The sequence below is a fragment of the Trachurus japonicus genome, chromosome 24, assembly GCF_045865225.1.
Source record: "Trachurus japonicus isolate A0001 chromosome 24, Traja_1.0".
In the NCBI taxonomy this organism is placed as follows: Eukaryota; Metazoa; Chordata; class Actinopteri; order Carangiformes; family Carangidae; genus Trachurus; species Trachurus japonicus.
Window position 1 is genome coordinate 27,887,823 of NC_140930.1, and position 17,129 is coordinate 27,904,951.

At 41.8% G+C, this 17,129-nt stretch overlaps 1 protein-coding gene across 15 annotated transcripts in view; it reads left to right on the forward strand.

Annotated features, from left to right (window-relative positions):
* The window catches only part of LOC146962131 (neurexin-3b), a 310,390-nt gene that overhangs the window by 95,597 nt on the left and 197,664 nt on the right, over nucleotides 1–17,129 (forward strand). For all 15 annotated transcript variants that reach the window (XM_085771304.1, XM_085771299.1, XM_085771291.1 and 12 more), the window contains one exon: nucleotides 595–978. In XM_085771304.1, the coding sequence (XP_085627430.1) occupies nucleotides 595–978 (384 nt within the window). The remainder of the gene's footprint in view (nucleotides 1–594; nucleotides 979–17,129) is intronic.

Below are 17,129 nucleotides of genomic sequence, written 5' to 3' on the forward strand. Positions count from 1 at the left end.
AGAGTGTTACAAACTCAGTGATCGGTGCAGTTTTGGCTGCCCAACATAGCTTTGCACCTCCACCCACGCAGACCTCATCTTGGCATAGACACAGGAGTGTTGTGCTATTTTCTCTGGCCTCTTTTTGTACAACCGGTGCCTCAGCTCTGTGTCCAAATCCACCGTGGGAGAAACTTTAGACTGTGTGTTAGGCTTTCCCTTATGTCCTCCCATTGATGAATAAAAATGCTTCCTTCGGTCTCACATTTAGTTTGAAAATGTCATTTTAAAATATCAGTTCTGATGCGGCGTCAAACCTCGTAAATTGAGGGCAGTAGATGTCACTTGTTTTCAGTACAGTTACTGTTATTTCAGGAATTTAGCAGACGCAGGTTGTGTTTTCTGCGAGCAAAACATGACAAATCACTTAACTAGTAGAACATGACACTTAATTTCAAAAAGTCCAGTAAGAAACCACTGACATTATCTCAGTCTGCCTGCTATTTTTTTTAAACATACAGTATATACCAGCAGTAGATTACATGGCATATTGACACTGCATTTTCGTAGCGTAGTGTCTCACTGGTGTTTATTTATGTGTTTTTCTTCCTCCAGGCATCATCTCAGTAAACAGCCGTAGGACCCCTTTCACCGCCAGCGGGGAAAATGAGATCTTGGACCTGGAGGGGGACCTTTATCTGGGTGGTCTCCCTGACAACCGGGTGGGTTTGGTGCTGCCCACCGAGCTCTGGACCGCTATGCTCAACTACGGCTACGTGGGCTGCGTCCGGGACCTGTTCATCGACGGACGGAGCAAGGACATCCGGCAGATAGCCCAGTCTCAGAATGTGACGGGCATCAAGTCCTCCTGCAATAAGGTGACGGGGAAACAGTGCGACAGCAACCCGTGCAAGAACAACGGGGCGTGCAAGGAAGGATGGAACCGCTTCGTGTGCGACTGCACCGGGACCGGCTTCTGGGACAGCACCTGTGAGAGAGGTGAGACTTGTTTGCTATCATTTTCCTCTATGTGCTGCTGAGTGTGTTGTTTCTCTCATAGTGATAAGTTCTAAGTCTTATTGGGTGTGTCAGAGGACTTATTGATTTGCTAGAAAAGGACTTCTTAAACAGGCTCCAGCAGCTGCACTCTTTATGTGCAGAGGAATCTGTTTGTCATTGTGCTTAAAGGAAGAGCGCTGTGTTAACTTTGTGTAGATTACAAGACTGAGATAAGAGGTCACTTCACAAAGCTGAATGATCTTTTGTGCTCTCCCAAATCTGCTTGCAAAGTGGCAGTGATGTAGCCACTGTCTGCTAACAATAGCTTTTCTGAGCGAGTGGACAATGCTCTGTTTCAGCAGACAGGCACAAGTGTGACTCGGGACACTTCCCTCACAATATTTATGGAAGCTTTGCTGAAAGATTTAATAGGATTTCTCTTTTCTGCCAAGTGGCTTTGGAAAAAGCGACATTTTTTTCCCCCTTCTCTCTTGCTGCGGAAGGTTCTGGAGTGAAATTGAACTTCTCTCTGGTGGTGAAATGGCCTCTCCTTGTCTGGGTTTTAAGAGCCTGGATGCATTAAGTTTTTATGAGACGGCAGAGATAGGACACTCCTGGCTGTGGGAGAGTATGTTATCTGACTATTGTTCGGATTGTTCTTGAGTTTTTTTTTCTAGTATTTTGTAGAGTTTTTCAGGGTCAGTAGAGAGCTTTAAGTACTTTTCTGAGAACTCGAGTATGTAAAGTAAAAAAAAAAATACTTGGAGGAATAATAAGTATCTGGAGAGAAGGTTGCTACAACCAGCAGAGTGTGTGACTATAGGGAGTGGTGGGTGGGCTTGTATCTTATGAACACGGCCTGTGTAATACAATACTGTGTAGAGACTGAAACATGCTCCTCCGATGCTACTGACAATGTAGCGCTGTAACCTCTGTAAATAACATATCCTAGAAGCAGATGGAATTCAATAGGGAACATAAAAACACATGCTCATAATACGCAGCCATTAATAATAAAAAAAATAGAGTTAATTTTACATGGCTGTAATGTAAAGTACACGTTCTGTCCATTTGTGGAGGAGCTGAACTTCCAGTGGGAGTTGAGTTTGGGAGCCAGGGCCTGTCTGATGGAGTTAACCTCGTCTTAGCTCGACTGTTGTGTCTATTTTGGTAGCAATCCCATGATGTTGCATCTGCACGAATGAAGGGGAGGGGGGAACGGCAGCTGTGAAGGCAGCGGTGTACTGGCCAGGAAACACTCAAACAGAGCCAATGTGCCGCAGTGACCTTTCGCCCATGGGAAGAAAACATTAAGTCACATGATGTCCCGAACACTCCATACAGTCACTTCTTCTTCTTCTCCGGTCCTGTTCTGTTCACTTCCCACACACACACACACACACGGCACACGCTCTCTGAATGGTCACATCTCTGCATTCAGAGTGCCGTTGCCTCTGGGTGATAACCCACGGGACCATGCGCCGGCTCTCCAGCTCTGGAGCTGCAGAAGAAAGCTTCAGTCTGGTCAGCAGTTGTTGTTGTTGTTTTTTTTCCTTTACACAATGAACCTTGAGATGTGGTGAAATGTGCTGATAGAGGTAGAGCTGTCTTGACTGAGTTCATGCCTCTGGATTTTTTAGTTTCTTGGTTGAATCCCTCCCAGCCAGTTTATTCTGTATGGAAGTATGTTGCTGCAAATGGAGTTTGTATTCAAAATTGATTCGACACTTCACCACACAGTGCAGCTGAAGTTTATGAACAGAAAACTAACCTGCAACAATGTATATGCTCGCTCTCTCAATGTATATGCTCGCTCTCTCATTGTGAAAGGGGCACGCTAGTCAATTTACTGGGCATCAGTGTTAATATAACACAGAGTGTATTTCCAAAGTCTGAGAAAATAACCATAATTATGTTGGCCTGGGTTTGGAGACTAAAAGACTGTGTAGTTTTAGCTGTGAAGATGAGTTTAGGAGAATTAGATGTAAACACCAACAGTTTGATTTGATAAAAAACAATTTTCTCAGACTGAGGAAAGTCTCTCCTGTGAAACCTTATGATATAACACTAAATCACCGGTACACACCTTCATGTGTTTAATGAACTACTGCCAGGCATCCCAGATACTCAGACAAAACAAACACTTGAGAATGGCTCCTTAGCTTCTAGGAGCTTTGAATGAGTGTTTTGAATGAGTTTTATTTTTCTTAATCTTAGGAGATCTCTTTTTTTTTTACATTTACATTTCCTACATTAGCTGCAGTCCAAAAGTGAGCTGTGTGTTATAGATTATAGAGCAGTGAAAAAACACAGTTTCCTTTCCTTTTTACATTGACATAGAATTTCAGAATAAACAATGGAGTGAGCTAATGGAGCAAGCCCAGACAGTACTCTTAGCATTGCTCCTTACATACATACATACATACTGTATATACATACAAACATCCATTCAATGTATAGGAATTCAGGGATAATAAAGGAGACCACAATGTTACAAGGAAAACTATATGACACATGTAAATCACACAATTATTGTTCTAATGAAAGACAAACAAACATGCTGTTTCTTTTGCAAATATTACAGCTCACAGCTCTGTTATCTTCCAACTGTTTGTGTCATGTGTCAATCACAACCGCATGACTGGGCCTGCAGTATAAGTTGGCCTCCTTTAAGGGGATAGTTCAACATTTTGACAAATTGGCCCATTGCCATAATCCCTATAGTTTTAGGAGTAGGTTCGTTACCTTTAATTGTCGGTGTAAGATGTTTTTTGAATGGCGGAGCAGAGCCGCAAGCTGGTCAGAGCTATATGCTCAGAGGATAATGGAATTTCTTGGTTTCCCTCATCAAACTCATCAAATACACAATCCAACCACGCTATGAGATAATCACAGTACATTACGAGGTGGAGTTGTTTTCGAGGCAAATGCAGAGACTGCTGCCAAAAAAACGCCGCTGACGGGAACGCACATCAGCGGTTTTGCATGAATTTACCTCGAAAACAACTCTGTCTTGTAACGTTCTGTTATTATCTCATAGCGTGGTGAATGTGCACATTCTTCACAACTTGTCCACCAGAGCGTTTTGGAGTTGTTGGATTGTGTATTTGATGAGTTTGATGAGGGAAACCAAGAAATCAGCCTCCGTAGCGTAGCTCTGAGCAGCTCACGGCTCTGCTCCGCCGTTCTAAAAACAGTTTGCACCGACAATTAAAAGTAACGAACCTACTCCTAAAACTATAGGGATTATGGCAATGGGCCAATATGCCAAAATGCTGAACTATCCCTTTAATTAGCTCTATGGACAACAGCCCTGAGTCTGACTCTGCAGACTCCCTGACACAGTGGAACCAGCAGTGTGGCACCACACTGGGGATACAGTAATCCCTGTGGGGCTCTGGCTCTGCTCTGTGGTCTGGCCTCAACAGCCTGAACCACCTCAGCCTGAGCTCCTGTCAGTGCAAAGGGACAATAGCTCGATACCGAAGCCCTCTCAGTTTGCCGCCCTGTGGAGGAATCATCATCTCTGGCTACTTGTGTCAGCGATCTTATTTTTTCGGTCACTACCCAAAGCGTGTGACCGTGGGTAAAGTGTTGCAAAGAAGACTGAGCAGTAAATGGAGAGCTTTGATGTGTAGCTCTCTCTGTGAAGACGCTCCTCGGTGCCAGTACCATGCCCTCCTCCGCTTCAATAAAAAAAGTCTACTGTATTTCAGCACTTTCACTTTCACTATCTTCATTTAACCTTTCTCTGGTGTTCGGGTCACCAGTGACCCGTTTTCAGGTTTTAAATGCATACAAGTACCACATAAATTTGTTTATAGCATCAAAGCTTTTTGACTTTGTCAGGATCCTCAATTTAAACAAAATAAAACTTTTTTTTTTCACAAATTTCTAAATAATATATATATATTGTTCTTATCGTTATAACAATAAGAACAATAATGAGAGTTCAAACTGAAATCATAAGTGCCAAACCAACCTTTTCATGGATAAGGAAGCCTAACAATGTAACCAAGAGATGAGAAACAAATGGGATGATAAATAATTGTTTTAGTGTGTTTTACAGCTGATTTAAGACTCGGGTCAAAACTGACCCGAACACCATAGATGGCAGTAGAAAGCTAACACAATGAAGGTTAATAACAGCTCTCATACAGTATAGCCTACTGAGCAATCCACTTTTTTTTCTGCTGTCAGGCTGAGATCTCGGTCTTCATCCTGACTGTTTGACCCTAAGCTGCGATCTGCATGTAGGAGGTCACAGTCTGATAAAACCGGGAAGACAACATCATCTGCAAATAGCGTAAGGTCTTGATGCTGGCGAACTAAATTTACAAATGAGTCTGATCTCATTATATTCTCTCACGATAGCCTGTATCACAGTTCACAGCAGAACACTTCTGAAGCTTGGAAAACAGAAGCCCTCGAGATGATGAAGCGGCTCGGATTTGAAATGTTGGGCTAGGGACGACGTGGTATTTTCTTTATTTCAAAATAAATGTGCAACACTTTGGAACAAATGGATCTGTACTAGTCACGCTGGTAGAATGGTTTCTTTTCCCTCCTTCTCCGTGCTTTTAAGCAGCCCCCGGAGCTCCCTGGTGACGATATCAAACAACCACAGAGATGTATTCACACGTGGCGCTCGCTATTGATCTCAAGCACACTATATGGTACAACAGAGGATCGTGCTTGTATGATGAGACAAGGGGTGAAATGATAGAGATCGGTGCTCACCCGGGGAGTGCAACAAAGGTTATACATTTACATTACAATGATTGGCCTTTGCTGGTGACTTTGTGCTGGAATGTAAATAAGCTCTTTTGTCTGTCTTTGTTCAGATCAGGCTGCACTTTTTTGTGATATCATTTAATTCAAATGGATTTCCTCGGCAGGCGCTGGAAGTATTTGTCACATTGTATTAGCATTTCCATCTATATTCTCCTGAAGTCAAAGATCTCTCATATCAACACAACCAAAGTCAATACATATGAGTCTTTCCTATAATGAGTTTGACTGACTTTTATTGTATGCAGCAGTACTGCGGGTACAAACTACTAATGCTAATACTAATACTAATTAATGGTGCTAAGCAGAAGCACAGTGCAGGGTTTTACATTCCATTAACACGTGAAGTAGACATCATGCCATCTGAATCAGAGCTGTTTCTTCTCGAGAGGATAAATTATTTTGGCTTCTTGTTCAACCATTTTTAGTGTCCAGAAGAAGCAGAAGAACAATAAGTTATTCATGTTGTGTTTTTTCTTGCTTGTGTGCCATGCATCTGCCCTAACTATGACTGCTATTAGGAGAAAATGTAAAATCTCTGACATTTAAACTGTTGAGGATATGAAGGGCAACCGCTTATACGTTAAACTCTGGTGAATCATTTATGTAGCCTTCACAGAGGACTCTAACATCATTTGAGAAAATGTAAGTTTTATGAACCTGAAGCCAGTTTGCATTCTGAAATTAAAAAGTGAATATTAAAATAGCTTTTATTTTTCTACAGTTCAATCCCAGTGAAAAAAAATATATATATATATTTTACTTCTTTTAAACAAAGACAATAAAAAGATTTGAGATTTTCTCATCAAACTTTTGCTCTTGGTCTGAAGCAAAGAAGAAGTTTGTGCTCCCTGTGTTTTTTTTTACCAGTTTGAAAATACATTGGCGTACTTCCCATCTTTAATGTAGCTGAGACTGTTGAGACTGAGAAGTGTATAATATATAATATAATATAGAAGCTACTTTTCCTGGACTTTTGCCTTCCAGAGTCATATGCATGTTTTCCTACGTGCATCCTTCTAACTAATCCATTTAGCCAGACATGATCTCTGCACCACATATAACTCTTTGTTTTACTTGGCCCAAACACCCATGGCAGTATTAATACACATACATTTTTAATGTGGCATTAATGAATGCTTTCCACTTGGCTACCAACAACACTCTGGTTCCTTCTCTATCGCCCCACAGTCCAGTACTTCAGTGTCATGTCCATACATTATATCCTAACGGCCTATAAATCTGGGATCTTGGTGCCATTGCATATTTTACTACTAGTACATAACATCTAGGTGAAGAAACGCCTCCTCATGCATCGCTGTTGATTTTTGTTTTTCAGACCTCATACGTAGAATACATTTAGCACACTTTACACTGATGATATTTTTGGAGCTCATCAGAAACGAAAGTCTCGGGATAATTTCATCATATTTGTATTGAACGGAACACATTGCTCTGTGTAATTTCTTCTCTTCCACTGGGAGCTAGAAAGCTAGCGATTTTCTTAGTCTGTTTACCAGAACGAAATGCAGCCTGACAGATATTTTAGCCAGTTTGAGGAGATCAAAGATCGTACGAGGCGATAACTTAAGAGACAACAGCGCTCGTGTCTGTTCTCTGTTTCCTACCTGGTATCTCTGCCAGGTTTTCGTTTTCTGCCTCTTATCTCATGTGTCTCTCGTTTTACCATGAGTCTCTTTTTCATTCCCTTTCTTCAAATCCCTCTCTCTCTTTTACTTTCTGTGTCTCCTTGTTTACCCCCACACTCTTCTTTTACGCTCACACACACGAGCTCCTCTCTGTTTGGCATGTCTTCTTTAACCCGGCCCATGAGACACGACAGCACCTGTGATCAGAGTTCTGCTGTGGTATCACAGAAACAGATGTAGCATCAGCATGGGAGCCAGTCACTGTGTGTGTACGTTTGTGTGTGTGTGTCTGTGAATCTGTGCACATACTGAATGTGATCTACAAAAACTCATGAATGTCATCACTCACTGTTTCTATGTGACCATATGTTTCAGTGTCTGTATATGTTTTCATCCATTCACATGATTAGGAATGCCTTTTTATGACCGCCAACGCTTGTGAGTGTGTTAGCGTTTGTGTGCGTGTGTTTGTTTGTATACCAGCCAGGCGGTGTCAATGCCCCATGCAGGAGTGTGATACCGGGGGCCCCGGCCTCGATAGACCCCTCTCGTCCCTGCCAAAAACCCATCTGTCTGTGATCTGAATTCAAATAGGGCAGCCTGGCTCGGTGCGGCCCCATCAGGCACACGTGGTGTAGAAAAAAGAGGTGCTGCTTGCTTAAAATACAACACTGTGCTCATGTATTAACATAGATTGAGGGGAAATTATTGCCCTGGCACACTGTTACCATTAGACTGATGAGGCTTGTGTGAATCGACGTGTTAATTATTTATTTTTGTGACCTGTTTTTATTGTTTTCTTTATGCGCCGACCGTGGAAAGGTTGTTTCTGTAACGTAGCACCCTATCTGCAATACGTCTAATTGGGTTGATTCAGTTGTACGGGTGTACTGTAGTACTTTAAAAATTGATGTAAAAAAATGATTTTCTTCTCAAATAGCCTGCAGTCAGATCCCCAGAAAGCAAAGAGAAAGGAAATCATTACACTGCTGTAATGATAATGTTTCAAGGTGGGCTTTGTCCTCTCTCTCATCTTTGGGAGTCAGCTCCAGGCTCTGTTCCTTTTTGATTGTTACATTCCATTACATGAAAAGGTTACCCAAATGTTATTCCCCATAAGGAAAACTCAAGTACAACAGATAATTCAGGTCGTATTTGAGTCGAACTTGTAAGAGGTGACATTAATTCAAGACTACAGGGAAGTATATTTGATGTCATGCACTGACTCCGCCAAGAGACGGCGAATCATGTGTGCTGCCTCCGTTCAGCCAGCCAGTCAGTCATTCAAACAGTCAGCCAGGAAGTCAGGCTTTTGGTTTGTAAAGCACGTGCATGTGTGTGTGTGTGTGTGTCTGTCTGTGTGGGTGTGGGGGGTGTGGGAGCTTTTAGGAAGCCGAGGGTGTTGCTGACAGTCGTTGGTTGCAGAGTGCTGTGCAGCTGATAAAGTAGCCCAGTTAATCAGGTAAATAGGCCTGTAATGAAGTGTGTTTGTCTGACGGTGTGCCAGCCCAGCGCCGAGCCATCCCACTGAGACTCTCCTCTTTCTGTCTTTTCCGCCGCATCGACACACAAACACGCGCGCGTGCACACTCACTCAGACGCCATCAGACAGTCAGGAACACACATGCACACCAATCCGCTGGAGACAGATTGGTTTGTGTCTAATGCATATTGCATTTTCCCTGACAAGATGCCACCGCCCACATACAGTAAGTGCCTGTGTTTTCCCTACTGTCAGTGTGGAGCGGTCGTGATGGCTCCGGGCCTGAGCTGATGGCTGGAAGTGTGTCCACCGCAGATCAGTGGTGACATCACTCATTATAGCTCTGGCTTCTTCTTTCTTAATGTTTTTCGCTGGAGGCGATTTGCCGCCTTAACTACCATCCGATGACATATTGGCTCATTCATTTAATTCTATTCAATTTAATTTTAAGTCGCATTTATTTATATGATTGATTGATTAATCATAATAATTTTGGTGAAATTGGTCAAGCCCCTCTTGTTAGCATTTAGACAAGTTTTTTTTCTTTCTTTCTTTTCTTTTTTTTTTTTGTATCATTACATTTCTGTCGAAATTCATACACGTCTTAATAGCATCAATCACAGTGGTTCTCATAGAGACAGAAACATCAGAGGACACACAGCATGCAATTACCTGCTCATTTCGCTCGATGTTCATTCATAGTGGCAGAGAAATAATAGGCTGCCACATGGCTTTTACAGTTTAATCATAGGTTGTATTGCAGAACAGAGATTGAATGACATTGATGCTTGTCACCTTCCCACATAAAATCTGTAACCTGGATATAACATCATTCTGCTTATTTTTATGCTCGAGGAGTGCGAAACTTTATTACTTTCACAATAAAATGTCTTATTTTGCAGATGATTTGTTAATCATATTTTGTGACTGATACAATTTTCCTACTGGCAAGAGAAATGAGATTATAATAAGTTCTATTCTTTCATGATGCTGACACACACAAAGTTCACTATACTGTATGATGATAATGCATTTCCACAAGGTGTCACCAGTACTCCTTCACATACCCAGTATCTTGCTCACAAAGATAGAACATTTATTGCTATAATAGTTATAATAGCTCTTAATTTAGATGCTATGATTGCTGTGCAATGTGTTGTTTACAATGATTGGTGTGCTCTCGCCATGATGGGGAGGGGGAGTTGTTGGAATAAGGCCAGTAATAACACTGTTGGGTTGGGTTCTCCCACTGCACCATCTCTGAACCCTCATCTGATAACCCATTAGGCAAAAATATTTCCCATTTGTATTCAGATGAGGTCACTTCCTCAGATATGCTGAAAGCCAGCTCCAACAGTGTTAGAGTGGCATAATTTAAAATGCTTGTCTAAATGCCTCTCCCACCCACAGAGGGAGGGAAGAAAAAACAAAAAAACTTGATCTTTTAGAAAGTCTTGCTTAATCCCCATGCCCTGTATAACCCTTGCGTAATTGCAAGGCTGCTTTTGTGTGAATCATTTCTCTTGAGGTCAGGTACCAATTACTGCCGTATGATTTTTATTCCACATGTCGACCTGCGTACATGTACATGTACATGTACATGGGCTGTGCATGTGCTGTTCAGTTCACAAGTGAAAGAGAAAAGAAAGCGGCTTGCACACCGCAGGGCTCCAATTTGCAGTCCATTTATTTGCACAGAAAAAGAAGTAACGTTTCGAGCAGAAGCAGCTCTTCGTCAGACTTGAGAAATACAGATTGACGCCATCTTAAGTATCATGTGATGAAGCATGCATGCTTATGTTTTGCTCCGAAAGTATTTATATTTTTCAATGATGTTGGACTAGAAATATCAGGACTCTTTATTATTATTATTGATAGATATTTTCCTTCCTTTTTTTCTAGCACTTTCTAATACTTTTGTGTCCTAAATGGTATTATATTTTGTTTTTTGCTGGTATCTGCTTCCTGTTACTCTAGTCATCACATGACCCACATCACATCATCAATCTGTATTTCTCAAGTCTGATGAAGAGCTGCTTCTGCTCGAAACGTTACTTCTATTTCTGTGTAAATAAATGGACTGCAAATTGGAGCCCTGCGGTGTGCGAGCCGTTTTCTTTTCCTTTTCACTTTTTTCATTACATTTTCCCATGTTTTATTTAAAATCTACTGTTATAGCGGACGTCCAAATATCAGCAGCACACGTGTCGATGTGTACCTATCGGATATACAAGTATACTGATGTTACTTTATCTGTAATGTCACCTTTACATCCTCAATTGGCTTTGCTGTATCACTTCATACTGAAGGTATGTAATACACTGTAATCCGGTTTTATTTCCACTCAGGATACTCAAGGTCTCATAAATTCCTCTGATTTAGTTTTGAGGTTCCATTATGTTATGGGAACTTGTGACATACAGATTAAATAGGAATGGCCCAAGCATCAGAGCCCAATACATGACAGCTTTTATAGTTCCTAGTACAGATAAAGCCACAGAAACAGTAGATTCTACATTTCCCATAATGCAACTCTTCCATTAGACCCTGTCTGGTAGATGGATGACTTCAAATCAATCTCAGAAACTCTGGAGCAGTGGACACCAGACATAACAGTGATAAGTTGTAAAACTGATACGTATTAGTGTTGATGTAGCTAGAGACTTGTGTTTCCACTCATGTCATTCATCTAATGAGATTTGCGTTGAGTGAACACAGACAAGTGGAGGCATATGACTGAACACAAGATGGTGTATTTTAAGGAGACAGTTCATGAGCACGTTGGGGAAAGAAAGGTTAAATTGGCGAGAAGTATTAAATCACATTTTTTGATACTTTTTCATCTCTACTGTTTGATTCATGTCTTTCAAACTCTACTGCCCTAGTTTATAACACAGGCTTTCTATTGTGAATTCATAATCTCCAAGCCAAAGCTGAGACCAGCTCCCTACGGCGCTTCAGACAACACTTTCCTTTTTTTTATTTTCTAGCCTGATTGCTATTTTAATCTATGAAATAAAATCAATGTCATGGTGCTTTAACATTTCATAATCCTGTCCTGTGTACCTGTCATTTCCTTTTTGATGTGCTGCCATTTACCAGTGATGTGGCTCTTTCGAGTGTGTCCTTGAAAACAGTTCTTGGTTTTCATTCTGTATCTTTTTTTTTTCTTTTTTCATGACATTAAACAAATCAAATCTATTTGGTTTGGACCTGATGAAGTGTGCGAATCATAGTAACACAGAGCTTGCGAGCCAATGACGCTTTTATGATTGTATGAAAGGAAGAATTAGAGTGTTTCTAGCTCAGTCTCCAAGGTCATATTTCAGTTTGGCAGGATGAGTTGATTTTCGCAGCGTTAAACTCCCATCCAACACTTGGCAATTTGGTTTGAATAGAGGAACATCACTTCAAGGTTGATAACGGTGCAGCTGTCTGAGTATGCGCTGCACAGTCACTCACCTTTTAGCAGTTTCTCTTTTTTTTTCTTTCTTTTTTTTCTGTGAGTTTAGCTGTTGGCATTTGGAGAAAGCCATTATCACTGAGTGTGATAGAATGAGATGTACAACTGGCGCCTTCCAGATACTTTTCCACTGTTATCATAAAGTAGATATCCACACAGAAAGAGGGGGGGTGGAGAGGAAGCCTTTAGAAGCTGAGGAATCATTTGGTGATGCCCATAGCTTTGTCACTCGAAGCAAACATAGTTTCATCTTCCTCCTCTCTTCACCAGCAGACAGACATATTTGTAGAAGACAACTGAGCAGTGTTTGTGTTTCTCCCTTGGGTTGTCTTTCTTCTTAATGAAATGATCATATTTAAAAGAAATCTCCCCTCCCCCCTCTCCCTCTCTCTCTGCCCGCTGCGCTCTCACTCCCTTTTCACCTTCGCCTTTTCTCTCGCCCTCCTCTTTTTCCCCCAGCCCCACTTCTCAGCGTAAACGGGTGATAAGCACCTTTGCCGGGACATTTATCTCAGCAGACAGAGAAAATGACACTTCAAGGTCTGCCCTGACTAACAGGCCAGTGCTTACATACATACACAGGACAAAGAGAAAGGGGAGGGCAGAAGGAAAATGGAGGATCGCAAAGACAAGGAAAATGAAGAAAAGAGAGTGAGATTATAAATACAAAGGAAGGACAGTTTTACAAATTTGGAATGGAGAAAGATGAAGGCAAATAATTAGCTGGAGAAGAATGGTGGAGCAGTCAGAATGTGATATACAGATACCCAGCCCAGCAGTATGTTTCCAACACGGTCTCATCCATGGCTTTAAATACAACATTATTACTATGTAGATTAAATGGAACAGATTTAATAAATTATGGCTTTGCACTTACAGTTTTTTTCCCACTTTAAATCTCATAGTGATTTTGAGCCACATACAGGCCGGCAGTGAAGGCTCGCTGGCCCTAGATGTGGTAAGTGATTCGCATCATTTAGCCCATGATGCCTCTGTGGTGCCCTGCAGGTGGTAGATTTGAAGCATCAGCAGCAGCTGCACCTGCACCTCCTCATTACATTACACCTAAAGTTACTATATCACACTCACTTTAGAGTGATAATAGTACGTCTGGTAGTGTGGTTAGTGACCGCTGTGTGCTTCACATTTTATCTGTTCCACCTGTCGGTGCAGCACAAGATAAACGACCTGTCTTATTTTCTCAACGCTGTTTCTCTTCTGGGGTGCAGCTAACAATCATGCAGCGTGATTGACAGGCGCATACCACCAGAACAAAAGAATACACAGGAATGCATTGCTGTATATCAAGCTGAATGATGAATATAGTGTATTTCTTCATGGGGGGAAAATATATATATTTTCAGGAATTGTTTGACTAAGTTTAGAATAAATATGTCAAGGTGCGCTGACACGCTGCTTGAAATCTTTAGTGCATGTTGAGCCTTTGAAAACATGTCAAAACATGTATATCTGATCCTTCCTGTGACTTCTGTCTTATGAATGAATAGAAAATCACTTTCTACAATGGAAGATGTCGAAAAGATGCCATAAATGCATCATAGATTATAAGAACATTGCAATCTGACCATATAAATGAGTGTGTGTGTGTGTGTGTGTGTGTGTGTGTGTGTGTGTGTGTGTGTGTGTGTGTGTGTGTGTGTTTTGTTACTTCCTTCTTTTTTAATTTGTTTTTTTCCCCCTCCTTTTTACGATTCATAGCTGCACGTACACCCATCGAAGCCGAACTGTGTGAGTTTGTATGTTGGAGCTGTTTTGCAGTTTTGCAGCCTAGGGAAGCATGCTAAATTAATCCTATTTCATTTGAGGCTGAAACGTGCCTGTGTTGTGCTGGGTGTAGAAAATGCCGGGGCCCTGCATTAAAAAAAATAGATAAAAAAAAATGAAATGAAATTAAAAAATAAAAAAATTCCTCAGACCCAACAATGAAAAACAGGCCCCTCTATTCACTACCCCATCTCAGCTTTGTTCCACTTGTCTTTTAACACTTATCTGCTTCCCGCTGTTGAATAATCGTTGAATTGAGCAGAATAATGAGTTTGGTATCTTCTGAATTATCAAGCGTGTCACATGTATTTTTGGAGCTGAGTTCTGTGGTTCAGCTATGGGCACAATGCAGTGCTGCTGTGACTTGGAAGGTTTTTTTTCCCTTCTCCCCTCCCTGAAATGGATTCATCCACATTTCACTATCCTCTTATTCTTCTTTCCCTCTCCATTTGCTGAGATGATGGTTTTGCAAAGAGACGCTCCCTAAGTGATTGGAGGTCATGTCAATTGAATTTTAATTCTGGTGGATGCCAGCTGTGGCAATTTCTGCTGAACACGGGCAGAAGAAACACAGAGTGAAATGTCCTCTCCTCTCCCCTCCTGCCGAGGAGATTTGAGCTGCCTGCCATTAAAGATGGTGTTTCCTGCCTGTGGCACCAGAAGACCGACTCATGGCGAGCTGACAGTCATCCTCCTGTGCTGGAACAGTATGCCTGTAGTGCCTGACGCAACTCGGCTCCACTGATTCATACAGTGCATGGAAATGAAAAGGGAGCGAAGGAAAGACTGAAGTAGTAGTAGATGGGTGGGAATGGAGAGGGAGAGAAAAAGAGAGAAAGAGAGAAGTGCAAACTGTTGACTGAATTGTTGAAAATGCCACAGAGGCAGCGGTAGAGAGACAGAGATTTGTTTGACAATGTTTACCCCGGAGAAGAACAGATCCTCCTGCACTTTAAAAAACGATCTGTTCGTTTCCGTTTTTTCGCTGCTTGGAACATTATGCTGTTGCTCCCTAATCCCCATTTGTAATTAAATGTGTGCTTAGGAGCTGTACTGGGTTATGTAAACCCTGACTCTCATTGTGACACACTATGCTGAATAGGGAAGATGGGAATGTGCTGCATCCATCTTCACCCCCCCACCCCTTTGCTTTCTGTGTCTTGTGTCTCATTTCATTCTCTTGTTCTTCCGAACGCATGCTTGCACGGCAAACTCTCCGTCTTTCCTTCTGTGTGGCTGTCCCGCTCACTCACACACACCCCCACACACAGGGAGCAGGACAGAGATAGAAGGAGAGAGAGAGAACACACAGAGGAAATCAAGCCTACAGTGTTCGGCCATCTGAGAAATTGACAAGTCTCCAAACCTCTCAGGGTGGCAGGGAGAAGGTCTCCCAGAGAGACTTACTGATTTTTACGATAAAAAAGGGAAGAAATACATCATAGTACTTTGCTTGCTGTAGTACTTGACACTCTCCGGGGTCTGCAGTAGTATTTGTGATGGTATGTTCTATGAAAAAGCATACATTTGCATTTCCTACAACTGGCATGCTTGAAAAGACACTGTTTATATATTTTACAAACATGATGCACCATGATATGCATGGTCTGCTGTAGCTGATGCAGTGTCAGCTTGATTGTCATATTGATTTTATTTGCTTTTCCCATAGCTCCTTTACCTCCTGCTTATTCACCCCCTCTCCTTTTATTTCTTCATGTTCTGTCTGTTCTTTTGCTCTTTGCTCATTGATGTTTCCCCATATGTTGTTTCCTTTTTTCAACCTCCCTCTGTCTTTTTTCTACTGTTGGCTCATGCCTCCGCCCTTCTCATCTCCACCCTACACACCTCCTAACAGCTCAGATGAGAGGCTGGTGTCAACAGCAGCTGGCAGCCTTTGACTTTGCTGCCCCCCGATGGAGCCGTGCTTCACACTGCGTTTTGTTTCTGTGTCTGTATACATATTAGACCTGTCTTTGTCAAGGGTAGATCTGGCTCCGTTGAAAGCTAGTGAGGTAAAGCCTGTTACATCTAAACACACACTGGTGCATGCCCACTGTCTCAGGCTAAGCATCTCCTCTGGAGTCCTATAACGCTAGTTGCTGTACATTTCATTTGCATACTCAGTGGTTTAAACACTACGCAGGAGGCACAGCTCAGTGTAGCAGATGTGGAGGAGTTTTACAGCAATATAAGCCTGTTCCATTTGTTGAACATGTTGCTGCAAATGAGGCAGATCAAAGTTCTCGTGGTAGAGGAGTTCAAGTCGGGTTTTCCAAAACTTAGAAAAGCTGTGAAAAAAGAAAACCCACAGGAGAATAGTCTGCTCTTCCCCCACGCTGTCTTCCAATCTGCATATAAGCTTTACTATTTACAGTGCTGCTGTTAACTTTACAGTTAGAGCCAATATAGGCTAATGAATATACTGGCCTTACACACACACCTCAACACACATACACACACACAATCTGCTCTTTAGATGATCTCTTTAATCTTAAGTATACTTTTAGAATCGCCCTTTCCTTTTTTCCTCACTTGCAAAACACATCAGAAAGTGCATTTACTGATTTATCTTTATCAAGCCCTGGCAGATGCAACAACAAAATGCACAGTCAAGGTGGGGAAACTCAGCAAAGAGCAAAACCATAAATCAAACTTACTTTATCAACAAATTCTCCCTGCAGAGAATCATGGGGGCCTGAAAAACCTGCAGAAAACTTTGCTTTATATCATAAAGTTTATACCAGCTGTAATCATAGAGTCATAGAGAGTCATAAAGTTGGGAGGAATGGCCTTCCTGCCCCTTTTGCCCTTAAAGAGTTCTACTGTTAGCTACACTATTTTTTAATACATTTTACTTTTGCCTGAAAGTCACAACCAGACCCAGTCCCTCGATCTTTTGTCTAAGTGGACCTCTGATTAGTCCATGTGGACTGAAGTGTCTCTCTGTTGGCCGATGTGACCTTCTGGTTGGCTCATGGGA